Source organism: Lipophrys pholis, assembly GCF_963383615.2.
Source record: "Lipophrys pholis genome assembly, chromosome: 15".
Taxonomy (NCBI): Eukaryota; Metazoa; Chordata; class Actinopteri; order Blenniiformes; family Blenniidae; genus Lipophrys; species Lipophrys pholis.
In genome coordinates, this window is record NC_137642.1 from 9,628,915 (window position 1) to 9,650,310 (window position 21,396).

The window sequence follows — 21,396 nt, forward strand, 5'->3', positions numbered from 1 at the left end:
CACGGTTCACATCTTACCATATTCTTGTTAGTGGCCCTCACAATGCTCAAAGTTAGCCATCCACTACTGTAGTAGGAACATTTTCCACTTCCAAGACTATTTCATGGCTCCCTCTTCTGACAGAGCAACATCACAGCCATTAGTGTTTTATTTGGTGCAGTGACATCTGTTGGCCTTTAGATGGCAGCATCAGATGAGGACTCGACAACAGGGCAGCAACGCTCCCATGTGGATATTAGTCGCAACTAGACAGTGAAATATGTCTGAGCTGTGTATTATTACAAAGACGAACAGTCTTTGTTTCATTTCTAGGGGGAGCAGTAAACTAAAATATATCTTCAAGACAATTTGGATTTGTCACAAAAGGTGTGGCAGGAAAAAAATGATTATATGTTTACAGGCTGCATATAGGTGTAGTTGTAAGAACTCTTGCCTAACAGCAAGAATATTCTAGTTTAGGGAGCTTCCTGTGCAGAGTTTCAAAGTTCTCCCTGTGGGTAACCTGGCTTCATCCAAAGGTTTAAAAGAAAACTGTATGTAAGGTAATTAGAGACTATAAATTGGCTGTTTGGGTTTGACTGTCTCTGCGTTTCCACATTAATGGACGTGCAACCTGTATATGGCCTTAATCCATAATCAGATGTGATTGACTCCAGAGCCCCTAAGTTGGATAAGGTGGTATAGAATGTGAATGAATGGATAGAGGTCTTCAGATAAAACCCACTTTTTATGTAATCTATGGTTTTATGTGACAGAGATATTAAAAGTTAGACATTTGGGTTCTGATCATTTCCCCCTTTTAAAGTAACATACACAACAATGGCCTGTTTCTCTGTAATAACACATATATTTAGAGCTTGTGGAAATAAAAGAGTGCTTTAAGTCACTTTTGAAATGGTCCAGAGACCCTTATAGTGAAGATAGCACTTGGGTGGTATTGCGTTCAGATCCCACCATCTCAGTTTAAGCTGGTCTGGACTGTCTCTGAGATTTCACTTTGAAGTGGGATTAACATGGATGGGGGGGGGGGGGGGGGGGGGGGGGGGGGCAGTGGGAAGACCAATTACAAGGTTGTTCTTCTAATAAATAACAATAGATGAAAATGCCATGTTGGAGACATACATTAAGGATGGTACAAAGAGAAAGAATAGATTTAAACAGAAAGTCCTCTTACAGCCGCCCTGCTTATATTGTGATGTGAGTATGACGAATGACTCGCCTGAGAGCTTTATCTGCCCTGATACTTGAACTCAGCCGTGCTCTCATGACACCGCTGATCCTCCTCCATTTGTTCTGGCATCAGGTGTCACCTCCCAGAAATCATTATTAATAAAACACAGCGCCTCTTAGCCAGCATCAATCAATCATCTCCAACGCAGCAAAGCCCCGGGATCAAGATGGGTCAGCAGGAATAAAAGGCATGGGTACCCACTGCTGAACCACAAACACGCTCACTGGCAGTCTGCTGCTGTATCAAGTGTTTACAACCCACCAGAGGGCAATGTTTAGTATCGAAGAGTTGTGTAACGGACAGGATGTAAACGCTAAATAACAGCGTATGATTTCCAGTGCATAGTGAAGTTACTCACTCTGTGGGAGGGTTGAGGTCCTCCGCATTTGTCTCAAAGAACTTGAGGACCTCGTCACTCTGAGAAATGTGGGAGGGAAGCTTCATCAGCGCCTGTGAGATGGAAGGCGAGAGAGAGGGTGGTTACTGGTTTCTGAGAAAAGACACATACATAAGTCGCACATATGCTACAAAATGCATCCGTTTGAGTAACGATGAGTAACCACATTACAACACTGAGTTACTGTAGTGGGATGTGAAGACCAGGCGGTGACGTGAAGGGCGTGGAGGGGAAGGAAAAAGGCCTCCAGCCCCATGTGAGGGTTAAAACAAAGGGAAACGCACAGGGGTGATAAAGTGTCAGCTTGATTGACATTTAGCTCCAGCCAGCTGTAGCTGAGTCAGAAAAGGCACGAACACTATCAGACAGGGAGCTTCCTTGACTGCACACAACAACTCATGTGTGCCCCACTCTTTGAAACCTGCTGCCACACTTGGCAGCACACCTGACCCACATTTCTGAGGGTCAGGTGGTGTTCTGTTCCATTCAAGTCTGCTGATTCACTCTCAGTCCCTGTGTTACCCCCTGTGTGCACTCGTTTCCCTCGTTTCCTTCATGTGCTGCCTATTTACATTGGTGACAGGAAATGACCAGTGCAGATTGACCGGCTGCCTTCCTGTTGAAGGGTGGTGGGTGGAGATAAATGCTGAGGCCTGTCGTGAGAATAACGTCAGTATTGGTATGAGCAGTTATTATGAACACGACACAAGTAAATCCCAATAAAGTGTCAGAACACAAGGAGTTGATGAACTTAAATTCTTATAAGAGAATTTAAATATTTGGAGTACTCTCTACACCGTTCCTCAGCCAATTCTCCCTAATAATTGTAGTGTAATTTACTTCTATTTTATTACATGTTATTACACTAGATGTTTGCATGTGTGTACGCATGTGCAGTCATATACATGTGTACAAAGAAAATCCTTTTTTACCGTTGTGTCAACATTTCAGTTTCATATTATTCTCTCAAACATGATAAGTAATTGTTGGAAAATCAAGACTGATTGATCACATTGTTCAAAATGATGACATTTTTCAAGTTCATTAAAGTTGTAATGGTAAGCACCTGAACTTCAGCTTCAATCCCAAATTTGTCTTCTTAACAATCAATCTCTTGATTCTCTCACTACACACAAAAATGAAAACAATCCAGCACATACAGATTTTTAAGTGGCATTGATTTGTTTGAATCCCACATCTTACTTTGCAGTAATTATCCAGATGCTTCAGCCTTTTGACGGCCACGTCTCTTATGTGACTGCGGCGAAACAAGACTTTACCTGAAAGAAAAAGGAGCATTGGCCATTTACATTGAAACCATTATAATCTAAAGCAAATAAAATCCCATTTGATTGCTTTTATTAGAAAATCGGTTCAACATTTATAAAAACCACCAACCACATCCATTTCCTGCTGGGTGGATTCATTACTACTGAGGATGGGGCGTAATCTTCATACTAATGTATGGAAACTTCTCTTCAGTCGGTTGTCATCGGGGACCATAAATGAGAGCCAAATGGACCAGCTTTTCCACTTTCCCCTCATTTTAATCTCCACTTTTAAATTCCTAGGAGACTGACTCCTAATATCAAAGTCTCATAACATGAATCCCACTAAACAAGCTGAGCAAGCTGTTTAATGTGTGTGTGAGAATAAAAATACAGCTCGCAGCGTGTTGGGCTTACTAAAAGATCAAAACAGCCCTGACTGCAGTCGAGCAGCACAGCTTGTCTAACAAAGGATCTCTTCACTGCTCTCCTCTGCTCTGGCCCACAATGAGTTTATCAGATTAGACCAAATCCCTCTCTGGTTGCCTCCTACTGACACGGCTGACCACAAATTGATTTGGCCTGGATGGACTGAGAAGCTTCATCAAATAATGCAAAGTTAAAAGGCCCTGCTATGGAGTGCGTAGGAGCAGCAACAAACAGCTGCTGTGTATGAAAATGTGTTACAGCTTCTGATTGTGCTACCAGATTGTTGTGCCTCGAGTTTCATCACCTGGCAAAAAAGGAATAATCCTCTTTTTCGGGTCCTTCTGCCCTCCATCGATTGGGAATTTGTCAAGGATTCGCATCTGCAAACGTGGGAGAGAGAGTGACACAAAAGACAAGCTGAAGTCAAACACATCCTTGTTTCATCATCACAAAAAGAACCCCACTGAAATAAACAGCAAGCACTCAATACATTGTAGGGGGAAAAAAAATAAAAATAAAAAATGGATGCCAATACCACATCAAGAGTCTTATCTGCCACAGTTTTATCAGTTTGAGTTTAAAGTGGAGTAATCTTCCATGAGAGGAGGAAAAGACATAAGGTCGTGAAAAACTCTCCACTGACTGGCGACCTCGAGTGTATGAGTTCAGCACGGGCGTAATTATATATCTTCTGAAGAGCTACTGTGTCATGCAGCTAAAGACGGTTTGACTTTGATCGTCGGGGCAGCAGACGAGGTTACGTCACCCACACTCGTCTGGGGGGGGGGAGCCTTGAAAAGCAAGCCACTTAAGGAGCCTTAAAAGCCATATGGCTAAGATAATTATCACTTTGATGTTAACACTTGATACATCGGCCCATTTACAGGATCGATCCCTAGAGAGATTAGGTCTAAGGATAAATGGGCGGCAAAAACAGATGCAAAGTGTGTTGTGTCAAACATTTTTACAACGTCAACAAATTTCACTTGGACTGTAGCGTTCTGCAGCCTTTTCAGTGTGTGTCAGCTCAGACATGAGAGCATCCGCCCTGCGTATATGAGAAACACATGCTGCCTGTTTTGCATGATGTATGAGGGATGCTTTGCTGAGTGCCAGAAAATAAAACACGCATTGCAAATGTGATAAGTATGTGTCGGTATCATTGACAAGGATTTCTGGTTTCCTCTTTTCATAAATTACGCCCATACCGCGAATGCACATGAGAGCATCCAGAGCCCCGCCTTTCTTCATTTTGACATGCCTCATTCCAGATGTGCTCCGTTAAGACTGTGAGCGTGGAGCTGGAGCACTCTCAATTGGGAGGAGCAGAGCAGGAGACCAGTCGCACTCTAAACTGAGCCAAAAAGAACCAGGTGGACAAACAGAGTCGGACTGGGATGGTGAAGCTGGATCCAGGATGTCTGCGACTGTAGGAGTTGTTTGGAGAACTTCTCCTGTAAGGGGTGGTTTGGTTTCCCATGTTGTGGTTCTCCATTCTCCACTCTTTGCTGAAGTTGAAAATGTTTCACGGGGCGTAGTGTTCACCCCCACCTTCCTCGCTATGCACAGCCAACAAGAAATGGTTTCCTTTGAAGGAGACAGTCGTCATTATTGTGTGTTCAGGGCGAAGCAAAGGGCTGAGTCTGAGGAACCGTGCTGGTTAACCACACCTGCGCACATGACACAATGACATTCCACATCTCAGTCAGATTACAGTCCTATGTTCCCAAAACTGAGAAGGCAAGACATCAAAAATGTATATAAAACCAGACTGGGGTTTTTTTTTTTCTTTTTCAGAGTACTATAGCAATAACACCATTTCACAGACGACGCTGTAATTTCCAAAAGCCCCAGTTGTTCTAAAAGTGAATTGGCAACTGTAAATGTTTGTCTGACACACAAAGCTGCACCCTCTCCATGTTATCAGCCTCACTGCTGGATGTGGCTGTTCACTGCTTTTATGAAACCGCCACTTCTTACACAACGGCTTCTCCTCCAGGAGCGAGCGTGATCTCATTCCGGTGACCTCCCTGCGTACGCTCGCAACTCCAGCAGGTGCGAAAGCTGCTCCTGCGGCAACAGCTGCACAACTTGGAACAAAACTTTGGAAATTATATTTATATATTCAGAGATAATAGAAATGCCTTTCTTAAATTCTGTCCACAGTTTCAGTTTGTTAACCCGCAGTGCTCCATTCTTCCATTCATCTTCTATACCTGCTGACTGAGTTGCTGGGAGCTGATCCTCGGGCAAATGTAAAGGACACCCTGCGCATTTCGCCACAGCAATTAACCTTGGAAGCATGTCAGGCAACACAGAGAAAACAGACTCATACAGAGAACATGTAAATCCCACCCAGGACAGCTTGAGAGCCCTGAATGGAACTTGTAGATTTTCCACTTGAGTTTCATTGTTCTCACTGGGAAAACCTGCATGCGTACACATCAACAGGAGCTGTGATCTCATCAAATTTCCGTTTGACCATAAATGCCAGAGGAAGGAGTAGCAGTAAACAGTCAGTCATCACACCGCCCTGCAATTCACCACAAATATATTGCGGTCATCAATTATAATGACAGCAGATGCTGAACCGGCCTCTGTAAACTGTCCTTCGAAACATTTGGACTTCACTACTTTTGGGAGAAACTCACAAAATGAAACCGGAATGAAAGCTGCTTTGAGAGGAGTTTCAGACGGTGGGAGTTTGGATGAATGTTGGACATTATTCAATCTCGTAGTTGTGTTTGGGCATCTGGTTAATAGTTGTTTACTGCAGAAATACTGTGGCGCAACCGTCCTCCGGAAAATGCCTCAGATTTACTTGAAGAGACTGAAATTTCATTATACAAGTTACAAAAGCTACACTGTCACCATAAATAAGTGATGCAAATGGCATGTACTGTTTGAGGTCCTTTCAGTTCATCTGTAGTGAGGAGCAAAATGTCTTTGTGCCAATGTTTGGGATAACGTAAACCCGACAATCACCAGAAAACACTATTCAGACAACATTTCACATGCAAAGTTGGATCAACCCTTGTTTAGTTGAGTTTATTTGTTTGTTTGTCAGGGACCACGTACAAAATATATTAATCTCAAAGAAAAGATGAGTTGTTCCATCAGCAGTCCCCGAGCAGGAACGCATTACAAATATAGCCTACAGTAGCATTAGTAACACTCATATTACATTATATTAACATTAGCAATGTATTAATAGTGATACTAATGCTACTTAAGAACCACCCATTGGATTATCCGGCCAATCTCTACACTTGATTTATCCAAGTTATTTAGCCCAAATTATGGGTGGCAGGAGCCTATTTCAGTAAAAAGGAACACAACACAACTTTACATTGTTGGGCTAGTCATGCATAAAGTTGTTATAAATAACCTACGAATAATAATTCAAAGGTTCTGTGAAATTTCCTCCACTTAAGTTAATAGTTTGATTCTTTCTATGTTAAAAACATGTTTCTATCTTGATTAATTCGATTAAAAAGGGAGATGGCCCAGTTTTGCTGGCGAGATCTTTCATCTAAGCTTAAAATTGTCTTCTGCCTGGGGTTGGCAAAACTACACCGGCACTGCAGCGGAACAATAGTTTGCAGACTCCCAAAGAGGCAAAGTGCTGGACTAAATTCATATCTGTCATATACAACTAGAAAAACTGCTTCATTATAGCTTTGCCTTGTGTATTTGTTTCCTAACAGCCTTAGCGGTGCACTTTTGGGGCATGATAACGTTGGTTTTATTGTGTACTGACATCCAATTGAAAGGAGAGCAACATGGTGAGGTCACACGCGCAGGTTTACAGGACGTCACACAGTGTGGTCAGGAAGAAACATATAAGAACGGTAACATTTCACAATGTGGAGGCCTTCTTCTTTCAAGTATCTGTATTTCTACTAATGGAAAGCATCTTTTTGAGGGGAAAAAAATCGAACTCTTTAAGGTCAAGAATGTAGGCCAGCCAAATCATAATGCAGACGGAGTACAACTGACCCCAATCCAACTTCACAATCCAAGAACAATGATGACTAAGGGATTTTTGGAAACGTCTCTTTCTAGAAGAAAACCAGGCCAGGTTGCACACTCCACAATCCCCCTGAGGAATGCTGTGACCCGTGGAGTAACTCTGCTGTGGTCGAAAGGTGTGTGGTGGAGGGGGGGGGACCAAATCTGCTCACGTCAAACATGTGCGGGTCAAAAACATTTCCCTTTGACACCAGAAATGGAGCTTGATGAAAATTCGGGCTCAGCACTATTTTAAAATGAAAACAAATTATTGTAAACCAAGGAATCAATGTGCTAAACTCTGCGCACACATTGCAAAGAGGACGTTTCACTGCAGGTCAGCAGAAAGAGTAGGGGGGTAAAAAAAAAAAAAAAAAGAGAGATATATTCTTGGTAATTTATGGTAATTGCTTCCCCGAGGAGCAGTTATGAATGATGTTTAGTGCACTGAAGAGGCTTTAAACATTAGCAGTGAGTGCATTTTTGGACGTCCGTTTGGTGATAAAAAATACTCCAACTTTGAAAGTCAAACAGCAAGGCCTGTTGATGAGGATTTCTTTTAATTTCTATTTTCAAAGACACTGTTTAAAAAAAATTGCTCTTTGTTCTGTGACCTTACTTAGCCTTTCATGCTGAATTAATGATTATCAGATGAGCTCATGGTCACACTTGTTGGGCCAGTGGCATAGAAATGCATTTTTTTTTTCTCCCCCTCATTATATTTCAATCCGATTCTTGTGAAGATAAAACATGCAATTGTGTTCCAGAGTTTGGAAAAAAAACAACCCGTAGGAGTCCGGAGGCACAAACACACAAAGAAAAGCTCAGTTGTGGTCTGGACTGAAGGCAAACATTTGCATACTGGCAGAGTTGCAGATATTCCTCCACATTCCTAATCTTAAAAGACGTCATGGTACGGTCAATCCAGTATCTGTCTGCTTGAACCTTTCAAGAGGAGAATGTTTTTATCTGGAACTGCAACGGTGCAGAACCGTCTGTATCCCAACCTGTTTTCCCAGATTAATTTCAAGTGCATTGTGTTTGTGATGGAGATGTATTGCGAAATGGTGTCTAAAAACAATAGTTTCCTTTATGACAGAGACTTTTGCAGAAGCGCAACCTATCTAATGCCTTATATTCTTTGGTAAAATGCTTTAATCTAATCACCTATATACCCACGTGTAGGAATAAATAATACACACTATTCCCGGCTGTTTTGTGTGGACAGCTGCAGACTGTTGTTCTTCACGGTTTAGCGTGGCCAGACAAACACACCCAGCAGCAGGGACCTATGGACAAGACTAATGTTTCCAGAGGCGGGAGAGAAGCTCTGTTTCGATCAAGCAGAGCAGGGCAGAATTTCCCTGACTATTAACAGGAGACCGGAGAACAAAGGGTTTCCTATAGCCAGTCCACCAGAGCCACAGCCCTGCAGAGTGCAGGCAGACTGAGAGGTTATCAGAGAGGGGCCACGGACAGCCTTTTACAAGAAAAGAGCACGATAAGGTATTCGCCCATTTAGAATTAAACCCTTTTACTGCACCGTTTAAGCTACTTAGACGGTTGGCCTCTTTCCCCGCTGAACAAACAAGGCTCGGTCGGTCAAACAGTGGCAAAGTAATAAAGTAAACAGAGTAGAGAACTGCAGGTATTTCGCTGGACTCCACTGGATCAAATATCCTGAAGACTTTGCTCCAAGCTCCATTTTGACTGAGGTCATGTTTTTTCCTGCATCTGCTGACTGGATTTCCCCCATTTCCCCATTTCTAAGCAGGCGTCCTAAATGAGACCTTTCACTAAGCACGCCGCAGTGCAACAGCTGAGCAGAAAGACGTGATCTAAAGGTCAAGCTCTCCACAATGAGCGTGAGAAGGCAACACAGTGAAACAACATTAATGCTATTTTGAATAGAGCGTGTAATGCCGCAGAGCTTTCGGGCTTCTTCCACTAACCCTGTTGGATTAAAACTCTAAAAGTACGTCATTATTCTTCGAAAGTGACCTACCTGTAGGTCGAAGAAATTGCTGTATCTCCTGTAGATGACGTGGGAGGTGGAGTCTGAGTAAGTGACGTTGATGAGGTACACCTATCAAGAGAAGCACAAACAAAAGTGGCCCATTAAGAACAAAGTAACTTTGTCCAAGACACAACGGCACCACTTTAACCATACAGACTTAACTTCAAGAGGTTAAAGGTCAAACATACTCATTATGTTCCTCAGGCAGCATCAGTCACACATCAGAGAACCATCAGGGCAACATTGAGAAATGCCAGTCGATTTCAAGTAATATGTCATTGAAGTCATTTAAAAGTATTAGATTGTGCACTCAATTTGAGTGATTAGAGACAAATACATTTCTTTGGCCTTCCTTCGTTGGCTTCTCACAACCTTTTTTATTTTTGCTGCATTTCAACACCTTGCTTTCAACAGGGTCAGATTTTGGTATTTCACTTTCAGTGTTTATCTGTATTCACCATTAAAGGGGGAAAAAAAAAAATGATGCTCCCACTATGTATGTCGACAAGTACGAGCTGCTCTCGAACCACAATAATAACAGAGAACTAGTGCCGCTTAGTTCTACTGGAGCTCGCACGGGACTATCATTTCCTTGGCAGACACTAGTCATTAATGGAACAAACACTGTCAGTGGAAGTTTTCCAAAATAAATCCCCAACTTACCTTGGCGATATAGACCTCATAAAAAAACTGTGTACACCCTCCGGTTGTGGAAACATAGCTGTAGCAACTGTGTGTCGCTCTTAGGCATGGCACGGTTTGCATTCCAAAGCACCAGTCACTAGTTTGAAATGCAGCCTTGCTTGTGCAAACATTTTATCAAAGAAAACATGTGCAGAGAGGCTGAACGAGCCGTGATTAGGCCGAGATGGCCTGTCCAAACACTGAAATGATGGTACCTGAGGTCAAGATACAGGCCAGGAGAACCATACATGGTATTCAAAGTTTGAACATGACAAAATCCCCTCCATTCATCAATATTCTAAGACTTCTTCCATCCGACCTAAGGTCACAGAGGGAGGCACGAGTAAACACCAGCAAACAATGTGCGAGGCAGAGTACACCCTGAACAGGTGTCTAATTCATCACATAAAGACAAACAGCCATGCACATTCACACCTATGACCTAAAGACACCAACCTAAGAGGCCTTTGGATTGTGGAAGGAAGACGGTGTAGTATTGAATATGGAATATGGACCCCACCACCAACACCACCACCACCACCCCTATAGAATATGGACTTAGAAATGGATCATTAGTATATGTCTGATAAAAATGCATTTAGAAACCTTTTATTGGATTCATTTGAAATGAAATGTTCTTGAACCCTATATACCGGCATAAACCCTCTCGTGCACAGGGAGAACCTCACATAAAGAAAAAACACAAAGCAGGGTTTTCTTATTGTGAGGCGAGATTTCTAACCAATACCCCACCATGCGTCCCTCAATAAACCCTAAACAACAAAAACAATATTGTGAAATTAAGAGATTATCACAAATGTTTCAGTGTGTGAGCTTGACATGCGCATAATTAACTGTTTGTAAATTAAAGCAGAGGGCTTCCCTTGAATCTCACTTGTGCAGAAGCGATCCCCCTCAGGCAATGTATGTGAAAGCCTTCCCAAATACTTTCTGACTGCAGAGCTATAAGTTTCTAGAATGAAGTCACACTTGAACGATAGGGACAAAAGACAAAGGGCTGCTTCTTTCCTCTCTCCAACCGGACAAGCATTTCCACTTGCTTAGCTCATAGATAATGAGATTTTCTTTTTTTCCTTCCACGTTCTTCCCTTGTGGGGACTTCCCAGTCAAACCTCACCTCCGGCTCTAGTCCCAAGAGGGATGGTGTATGCCCTACGTCTAGTGGCCCCTAAGCAGGAGATGGATGAGGCAATTGATCCTGGCGCTCTCTTTAATTAATCCAATGGAAGCTGATGGACTAATTGATTTTTGCTCTCCCACTGAGACGTACATGTCTCAAGGCTCATCAGATTTGGTTACTCAAGTCAGTATACTGCAAACTATTAGTATATCAGTGGGTTTTTTTTCAGTAGTTTCTCATCGAAAAATTGGAGGAAACTTTTAATAATAACCTTACAGTTTTAAGTTCAATGTTGATTTGTTTTGGGATTTTTGTGTTACTTTTTCACTTGTTCCTTTACCGGAGTCAAACTTATTACCAGCACTGCAAAGTGAACTACTAACCTTATTTTAAGATAGAAGGTCAAAAGGTCAATACTCCAATACTTGAGCTGCTAGTTCAAACCCATTTTTGGTACATAAAATCCTGAACCAGGAACTAAATTTAGTTCAAGGTTAATATTTTACCCCCATGGAAATCCCAGGTCAGGATGGTGGGTGAGAAACTTTGGGGGTGGGTTCTGCAGTGCTGAACATATCTGATTGGATGACTACTCATTGCATCATATTACAAAATAAAAACTTGCAGCTGTGCGCTGACTGTTTTTCTTCATTTATCACCATTCACATTCATTATGTTGCTTTAATTGTACCCATTTACAAATAAAGTGGGTGGTTTTCACCTACTGTCTTTAACAGACTTGAAAGCTTTCGTCAAGAAACATCTAAACATCCACAACACCAAACACGTTGAATGAAATCACCTGTCCAACAATAATCTATAGGAACAGTTTCAGTTTGCTTTCTGTCCTCATCACAGCGAAGAAACAACCCTTATCAAAATCACCAACAACTTCCTGATTGCAGTTGAATCTGGACTTCTATAGCTCTACATGCAGCCTCCCCTGTCTAATACGGTGTTCCCCAGGGCTCCGTCCTAGGCCCTATTCTCATTATGCATCTCCTAAACTCCGTGATGTCTTGGGTTTTTTTTTCTGGTTTTGTTATGCTATTTTACAGGTTTTTAACTGTCTATTAACATTTATTATGTACATCCCTTGAGTGTCTTGAAGGGCACTTATAAAAATTGTTTTATTATTGTTGTTGTGATTATTGTTATTAAAAGTGGTTTGATAACTTCCTGTTAAAAAATTAAAATTAAAAAAATAATGGCCACAAAAGTGCAGATCAAAGAAGTTTTAATAGTAACAAACCTTTTTTGGCACGTACATAGTACATGATGTGACTACATAATTAAAGGTTTGTATTTCTTATTTGTTACTCCCGCCTCTGTCTGCACAAAAGTCCACGCAATAACAAGACAGATCATGACCCACTCTTTACTCATGCCCAGCTGTGGGAGTTCCCAGGGCAGGAATTAAATGCCGACAAAACGCTGTCGGCAAAGTGCAGCCAGTCCTGCCATGCAACAATCAGAGTCTGTATCACAAATATATAGAAATATGTACTACACTACAGTGTCACAAAATACTTGATAAATTAAACATTTTAGTGTTTGATCTACTTTTTTGTGAAACTATCTCAACTGGACTGCCAATCAGTTCTCCAAGATTACTCACATTACACATTATTTCCTGCTGTGCAATAAAGAGGTCTGCTTGCAGATTCGATGCTTGATAGCAAAGGTATGCGTGTTACTAAATTAAACAACGTCAATGATCACAGTCACCATTAAACGCTCCTCATATCACTATGTTTTCTTTATTTTTACCCTTTGAAACCAAAATGCATATTGTTGTTTTTCTTAAATACCATTCATGGGAGCGATGTAGTCCCAGTTCATATGAAAGTGAAAGAGTTTACTTAACCAGGTGAGGCATGACCAAGTCCATGAGTCATGAACCAGGATATGTTGAATATACCAAGAACCGTGTAAGATGACAAAAATTCACATGCACGCCACCACAAGTTGTGGAACCGGTAGAACGTAGTTTTACATCACAAAGTGAGAGGCTCACCTGAACTCACCCACAACCGAAATGCAATCATAGGAGCGGTGTGTAGCTGTCAGACACATGACTAACATCTCCCAGGCTCTGACCTGTGAACGGGGAACTGACCATACACGCAAGTCAACATATCAAGATGTTCAGGTAAATATTGACAATTTAAGAGTTATTTCTATCGTGAGTCTATATTTCATTCACTTGTTTTGCATTTCAAGTTCAAAGAGTTCAGTGGAACACTTGTTAAATGATGTTTTTTTGGTTTATGTTAATGTGTTTTAAAAATTGGGGGGGTTGAATATAAACAAAAAAACATCAATGGGTTTTGACATGCGATGTACAAAGACAGTCATGCCTGTAAAAATTTCACGGAAATATTTTCCTTCCTGCAAAAAAAAAAAATCCAAAACCTTGCAAATATATGCGAACAACAGAACCATAGCCGCATGCTTTGTCGCATTTTTTAAACAGTTTTGGTCTCATCTAAGCCATGACGTCTGGAAATTAAATAAAGAATTACATTTAAAATAGTTTAAATGTGTTCCATTAAATCTGACCTGATGACAGGAAACATTCACGATTATTTCTATTGCAAAAATGGATGGGATTTTCTAGAAGGCGAACTAATCCACTACAGCGAGTAGTTTAAAAACAAGGTATATGTAATAATAATGCAAAGAAAGTAGGAAAACTAAGACAGCGTACGCCCCCTCCCTCTGTGAAGGATATTACAATGATTCACTCCAGCGCAAAGGAGATAACAGCAAAAACTTGCTGGCACATGTCACCTATTGTTCAGTTGGCCTCTGATAAAAATCTGCATGGAATTTCTCTTTGTTCATGATCTTACTTGCTGAACTGGCATGGTCACTCACCAAAGAAACTGACATATATTCATAGCTCTCATTCACATACAGATCTTACTTTATAGATCTATAACTTATATTTGCCAGTGTTTCAAACCCCTTAAAAATCGCATCTGTACATATTATGTTGTTACGGTTACCGGTTATTAAATTAATAATCGCCTAATTCTAACATAAATCTTTTTTTTAATCTCCTTCTTTAATAGATGTACTTCATTAAAAAGTGAAGCCAAGCCCTGTGAGCACTAATATCCCAGTGTTACAAACTTGTCCCTAAAACCTCGGAAGGAATTCAATCCCGGTTTCCGAATTCAGAACTAAATGATGCAAAGTCTTGTGACATGATTCAAGCCCATCTTTTCCTAATCAGTGTAATGCATTTAAAACACGTCGCTCAATTTGCTTCAAACGTAGTTTATCTAATTTGCTTCATCAACACTCCAGATGTCGGTTAAAAGAAATGTTCTTTTTCCCGCAGAGTTTCAAGGGCAGCAAACTTTGCAGCCAGAACTTTCGTAGTGTTGGGAGGCCTTCTCATGATTGCGTATCTCTACCCAGACTTAAATGAAGAGAAAACCGCCAATCTCACAAGAGTGGTTGAGATGAAAAACAGATCCTCCGTAATCTCATATCCAAGATGTCAACAAAACGTGTCTGCTGCCGAAATTCCAGGCTTCGGCTCTCTTTCTCGTCAAATTCAGGACTTTCTGTACTATCGTCACTGCCGCCACTTCCCCATGATACTGGACCTTCCTGACAAGTGTGGAGGAGATAACCCCGAAGACGTCTTCCTTCTGCTCGTCATTAAAAGCCCGCTGACAAACTATGAACGCAGAGAGGTGCTGCGGAAGACCTGGGCGAAAGAGAGGTTGCACAAGGGCATGTGGATCCGCAGTGTCTTCCTCTCCGGGACGCTGAGTGACGGCCCACACAAAGAGAGAATGAACAAACTCCTGGAAGTGGAGCACCGGGAACACAAGGACATCCTTCAGTGGGACTTCCACGAATCCTTTTTCAACCTCACGTTGAAGCAGATACTCTTCCTCGAATGGATGGAAAATAACTGCAACCACGCTCGCTTCTTGCTGAACGGCGACGACGACGTCCTGGCCAACACGGACAACATGATCGAATATCTCGAAGGCCTCGGCAACTACGACGGAAGGACGCACCTCTTTACAGGCCACCTGATCACCAATGCAAGTCCCATCAGATGGTCATTGAGCAAGTATTACATTCCTGTTCAGGTGTACAAGCCTAACTTTTACCCTCCCTACTGTGGAGGTGGAGGCTACCTCCTATCTGGCCACACAGCCTTAGCCATATACCATGCGTCTGAATTAATCCCTCTTCTTCCCATCGATGACGTGTACATGGCGATGTGCTTAGCCAAAGCAAACCTTAAACCTGCCTCTCATAGCGGTGTTAAAACACTCGGTTTCGGCAGTACGGTTGAAAAAGTACAATATGATCCTTGTATAATGAAAGAGCTCCTCTTGGTACACAATTTCCCTCCAGCTGATATTTATTTAATGTGGTACGAATTGCATGAACCAAGTCTGACATGTGGTCATCACACAGAGATTTCTTAAAACAATCAAACAGGAAGAAAAAAATGTTGCTTTATGCCTTATACTGTAGATCTTTTTGTTGTTGTTGTTGTTGTTGTTGTTGTTGTTGTTGTTGTTGTTGACATAAACGTTTAACTACCCTATGTGCATTTTATGCCAGGATCATTTTTTTTAAAATCTGTATGATATTTTAGTGTTCACCACTCACGTACGCTCCCATTAAAACAAACCCCAGAGGACTTGCAGCCTATTTGTCGAAGTGTAAAATCCATTAGAAAAAGCAGGTCTGCATCCACTCCCAAACTGGTTCAATTTAATTGGATTTCAAATCAAATTTGAAAGCAGACAAAGACGTCTGAATGGACCACACATGGAATATCACCACCTTCAGGCTCCACCTCCCTCCTACAAATCATAAATTATATGAACAACGGAGGCGATACAACACAAAAATGCATGTGAAGCAGAATGCAGCTGTTGTGAGTTACTGAGCGTCTTTAAAGGCTGGCACTATAATAAACTGCTGGATGGAGTTAGTTTTCAATCATAGAGGATTTTCCTTTCAAAAGAGGGTAAAGAGGCAGCTTTCATTAGTATTTAGAAGGAGAAAAAAAGAAAAGACACAGTTAAATCTGAAGTCATCTCAGGCAATAAATAAATAAACAAATAAATAAATAAATAAATAAATAAATAAATAAATAAATAAATAAATAAATAAATAAATAAATAAATAAATAAATAAATAAATAAAAATACAGTTTGTTGAATCAAACTTTAGAAAAAATATATGAATGGCAAAGTCACTTTTTGCACTACTATTTCATCTAATGATGAGAAATGATGAAGGAAGGGTTTTTTTTTATTATTGTTTTTTTTTTTTGTTTGTTTTGTTTTCTTAATAAAAGGGTCAGCTTAACAGACAATGTTGTGATTGAGACACCGAGACCAGGGGTCTGCAACCTTAATGACTGAAAGAGCCATTTTCTTGATTTCGCACTAAATCAAATTTGTCTGGAGCCACAAAACATGCTGACTATCAGAAATGAAGAAGGGAAAAAAACAATTGCTATAAAAAGTACGGTTGCGTAGTAAGGTCAAGTTTCATGGCTACAATTTAGATATATTGTATTGCATTTTTAGTTTTTATCTCATTTTTAGATATATTCTTTTCTTCTTTTACTTTCTGGCTCTTTTAGCCCGTGTTTCCTATAAAGAGCCGTTTTAGGTTAGCAGGCAATTTTGTAGGTTTTTTCCCCCTTTTATTTCCTCGTTTTCTACTTTCTTTTTTTTCTTTTCTTCTTTCTTCTGTTTTTTTTCTCCTTTCTTTCTTTTCCTTTTTCCTTTTTATTTCCATTTTACCCTTGTTTTGGCCTGAAAAGAAAAGCTGTAGAAGCAATTATTTCAGTTTGACTGTTTTTCCTGTACTATTTATTATTTCTATCCTTTTTCAGCCTTTCCAGTGGGCTGTTTTAGCTGTTTTTACATTATTTGTCTGTTTTGAGCCTGGAGATTATGCTATTTTTTTTTTTTAAATCAGTGTGGTTAGCAAATCAAACCAAAATAAAATCAGAATGTTTATCTACAAATAAGCGCTTCAGGGGTCTGCAACCTGGGGCTGAATCGCAACAGGTTGCAGACCCCTGGTGATGAATAAGACTTATTGCTTGATGAATAACACTGAATCCAGTTTTTTTTAAGATGCAAACGTGAAAGTGTATCTTGTCCTGTAGAACTTGGGAGGTGCAATACAAAAATATTTACTCTCAACAACGCCTGTATTGCTGATTTTACAAACTTGTAACAGCATGTTACGACACATATCTCGCAGCCCCTGCAGCTGACATGTTGGTATGAGAGCCCATGCACTTCACTGCTGCATTGCAAACTACAGCCCATCAGTTTGTTTACTTTCTATCTCTGCCAGGACTCATCCTGCAACACAAAGTACATGGCTATTCAGCCTGCTGACATAGGAGGACTACACCATTTGCCAATCTTCTGCACAACCGGATGCTGACATATTGGCATCGCAAACATGATGACAGACAGATGTTTATGTGTGATGTGGCATCCAAACACCTACTTCGGAGCAGTAACAGCAAACACGGACGTCGTCAGTTTGTTGGATTTGTAAGACAGTGATTGACAACAAACGTTTCAAATAGAAACGGACCGGGTGGTGGCGCCATGTGGACCTTTAAGCCATATAAACTGTAAATTAAAGCAACCAGGGTGCACAAATACACAAGTGGCAGTAAAACCAAACGACTCTGCTCTGTGGCTTTAAGTCCGTCTAAACACACAATAATAAAGGAGTCTCGGTGTTTGGAGTTGGCTCTGCACCATTCGGGACAACAGAGGGAGGGGAAAAGTGGGGGAAAGGGGAAAACTTACATAGTGTTTGGAGGGATTTCTTCTCTTCTGCACGTCCACGACATTCACGTCAAGAACTGTGCGAAACTGCATGTTGACAGACGGAAATAAATCTCCCCGAAAAGAAACAACACTACAAACAAAGAGTTGCGCCCATGAAAAAAAGAAGAAGAACAGAAGATGATTTCCTCAAGTTTGTGGGAAAACGACTCAGCCAGCGGGAGCATCCATAAAGGGACGGTAACGGGCGGTCTCGGAGCTTCTGACCTCCTTGTGAAACATGACAAGGCAGCAAAAGTGTGTTTTAATCAGACTTCTCCTCCCTCTGGAGGGGCTGCGCTCTGCAGCTGGACGGAGGGGGCCGAGCCCCAGCCGAGAAGAGCCGAGTGCAGCCGAGGAGAGCCGAGCCGAACCGAACCGAGCCGAGCCGAGTCCAGCCGCACAGACCACTGCACAAACCGTGTTATCGAGAGTTTTGGTGCTAATAAAAGACGCATTTTGGTCTTTCTAAAGTGTAGGAGGAGAGAAAGGCTGTAATGTTGCGTGCAAATGAGCAGGAAAAAAGAAAATCTTGTTTATCATCATGTAAGCACATCATCGTTCCAACTTTTTTTTTTTTCACATTCATTTTTCAATTCAGACAACACTTATCAGTGGTGTGTGTGTGTGTGTGTGTGTGTGTGTGTGTGTGTGTGTGTGTGTGTGTGTGTGTGTGTGTGTGTGTGTGTGTGTGTGTGTGTGTGTGTGTGTGTGTGTGTGTGTGTGTGTGTGTGTGTGTGTGTGTGTGTGTGTGTGTGATAGAACTGGATGAGGGTAAGATAAACCATCTCATGTAGTTTGTGGAGATTGTAAACAGAGCGGTGATATTCACTCCTGCACAGGCCTGGGACATTAATATGTCTTTTCAATATTTCACTGATAACCAGAGGAGATTAAAACAGAGGACAGCAATTGGGAGAAGACGATCTGATGTGGCAACGAAATGAGAGATTCATACTGATAATTTGACGGCTATATTCTTCAACCTTTGAAAATTAGTTTCATTTTATTTAGAACACATTAAGGTTTAACTCAAACAAAGGCACCAAAACAGTTCATATACACTCTCACTTCAATTCAACAGAGAAAAAACACAGTGAGAAGGCATTGGACATCATCATTTATATTATACTGTAATATGTTGAGGACACATATGTAACAAGAGAGTAAGATAAATGCTCACAGAAATGAGCATTTATCTTTTTCTCATCATCTATTTCTCATCCATCATTTGATCAGATTAAACATATTTAACAGCGACAGTAAGGCCTTTTTTTTTATTAGTCTTTGGTTCTTGGAACATCCAGCTGTGGGACTTATAGCATTGTTTTTTTTTTTACAGCATTGTTTTATGCTATTTGGTATCTGGAGGATCAGAATAATGTAGGAGTTGATTGTTGGTTAAATGTGTTGCGTAAAATTTAAAAGTGAATATGAGTAGCAACACATTTGTTACATTCCAGCGAAGACGAGGAGACAGCTGCCTTCAGCTTTGTGGTGCGCTATTGTTCAGTAACAGGCTTTACTTGATTTCTTTATCATAACAATCACATTTCTTCATTAAATGACTCTATGTGCTTGCTCGGTTCACTGTTTTGCCTTCCTTGTGCAGCTAAAAGTTTTTTAACTCCAAATTTAGACAACATTTAAGTTTAAATCTCCTCAGAGAATAAAAGTCTCAAGAGGGCAGAGATCACAGAATTGCAGCGCAATAATAAACTCTGATATTGTGAGCCTTAATATGTTTAATGTGAGAATGAGCGAGCTAGTTCATGATTTCTGTCCGGGTAGTTGTAGTTAGTATTAAATGCATGACACCAATCTGAAGTGTGGCTTTCATATAAGAATGTATTTAGACATTATATATTAAGTTCAAACAGACAGCCTACAAAACTTGCTTTGTACATTTGTGTTTCATGACTTTACAGAAGTGTAAAGACAATGTTTCTGTAAATCTGCTGGTAAATGTGACAAGAAAAATAAACTATGGTTAATATTATCATGTCCTTTTATTCTTGGAGGAATAATAGTCACCATTCAACCTCATTTTGTAAAGTCGGCTCTGCTTTAAATGACGATAGCTCGAGACAAATTAAGCCACCGTCTCTCCCTGAATTTGCCCTGACAATATACGAAACAAACATAAAGTACTTTCCCTCGGTGTTTATGGTATTTGAAATCCCATACAACAATCAGAGACATAACAATGTGTTCATTGACAGATGACATGATTGTAACTATGCTGTATGACTGAATATCAGCACAGCTGTGGTTTGGTTATAAGAACGAAGTCGTGCTGGTAATTAGTACAACTATACAGCCTTCAGTGTGATATTGCTTTCATTGAAGGATGGGCAATACAACATTTGGTGGCTCAAATTAAAGATATGGCTGATTGTGCATCTTTTTTTTTTAATTCTAGCTCTGACCGTGAGCTCCAGTGTGACATATCTGAGTGCCCTATGGCAACAGAAAACAGACTCAATCTGCAAAGGAAGGGTCAGACATCCTCTTCCTGTTGGAATCTTTATTGATTTATTATTGATTTTTTGGCAAGGCCACAGGACCCAAGTGAAAAGAAAGAGATAAAAAATGTATTGCTATTATTGCAGAGAAAACAACAACGAAAAATAAGTAAGTGTACTGTGGAGTGAGTGCGTGTGTGTGTAGGCTTGTCACCCTTTGGCTGGCACGGTGAACACATAACAACAGAGATAAACACCAGTCTGACCCAGAGGAGGAACCAGCAAAGGAAGCAGCCCCCAGAGGAGGGAAAATCTATAAACAGTCAGGAAGACCCCAGGCCAGAACCTCACCTACCGGAGGTTTGCCTAGACCACCTGATATCCCTGCCCCATCCCCCTTCAAGCCCTCGATGAGAAGGTTTCCATCTTGTGCTGCCCACCCCCCTCCAGCCGAGGACAGGAGGACCATCCTCTGGGACATGTCACTCAGTTAACAGCCCTCCATGAGATGATGTGTATGGGGTACTGTCTGCAAATGTAACTCACAACGGATTCAAAACTATGTCTCGTTTTGTCATTTGTATTACTTGTGACTATTTTTGATCGGATTTAAACCACCACGGAGAGTCAATGTTTCGGCCCTCAAAAACACGTTTTCTGATAATGAAAAAGAGTATAAGAGTTAATAATAATAATCTTTACAATTTCAATAAGGTCCTGAGGCACTTTCAGTGCTCGGACCTTAACTATCAGGACTTTGAAGTCAAAGTTAGAGTGCTCGCCTTAGCTCAGATTGTTACAATGGCGCCATCTAAAGGTTAAATAATATACTGACGCTTATTTTACATAAAAGAATATAGCAGCCTAGTACCAATGTATTTAGGTATGACATTAATATT

General features: G+C 40.9%; 2 protein-coding genes across 4 annotated transcripts in view; one reads left to right on the plus strand and one right to left on the minus strand.

Annotated features, from left to right (window-relative positions):
• LOC308120719 (SH3 and PX domain-containing protein 2A-like) overlaps positions 1 to 18,273 on the minus strand; it is a 56,351-nt gene extending 38,078 nt beyond the window's left edge. For both annotated transcript variants that reach the window (XM_080481499.1, XM_080481498.1), the window contains exons 1-5: positions 18,015 to 18,273; positions 9,342 to 9,422; positions 3,630 to 3,705; positions 2,832 to 2,908; positions 1,590 to 1,681 (exon numbers count right to left, since the gene is read on the minus strand). In XM_080481499.1, coding sequence (XP_080337625.1) covers positions 1,590 to 1,681; positions 2,832 to 2,908; positions 3,630 to 3,705; positions 9,342 to 9,422; positions 18,015 to 18,086 — 398 coding nt within the window. In that variant the 5' untranslated portion in view covers positions 18,087 to 18,273. The remainder of the gene's footprint in view (positions 1 to 1,589; positions 1,682 to 2,831; positions 2,909 to 3,629; positions 3,706 to 9,341; positions 9,423 to 18,014) is intronic.
• On the plus strand, positions 13,139 to 16,227 carry LOC308120512 (N-acetyllactosaminide beta-1,3-N-acetylglucosaminyltransferase 3-like). 2 transcript variants are annotated; one of them, XM_080481150.1, is made up of 2 exons: positions 13,139 to 13,330; positions 14,528 to 16,227. In XM_080481150.1, the coding sequence occupies exons 1-2, from the start codon at positions 13,323 to 13,325 to the stop codon at positions 15,639 to 15,641; spliced, it is 1,122 nt and encodes a 373-aa protein (XP_080337276.1). In that variant the 5' UTR covers positions 13,139 to 13,322; the 3' UTR covers positions 15,642 to 16,227. The 2 variants fall into 2 exon arrangements, with proteins under 2 accessions (XP_080337276.1, XP_080337277.1); XM_080481151.1 differs by having other exon boundaries at positions 13,208 to 13,330; positions 14,751 to 15,859.
• Positions 18,274 to 21,396: the final 3,123 nt, after the last annotated feature.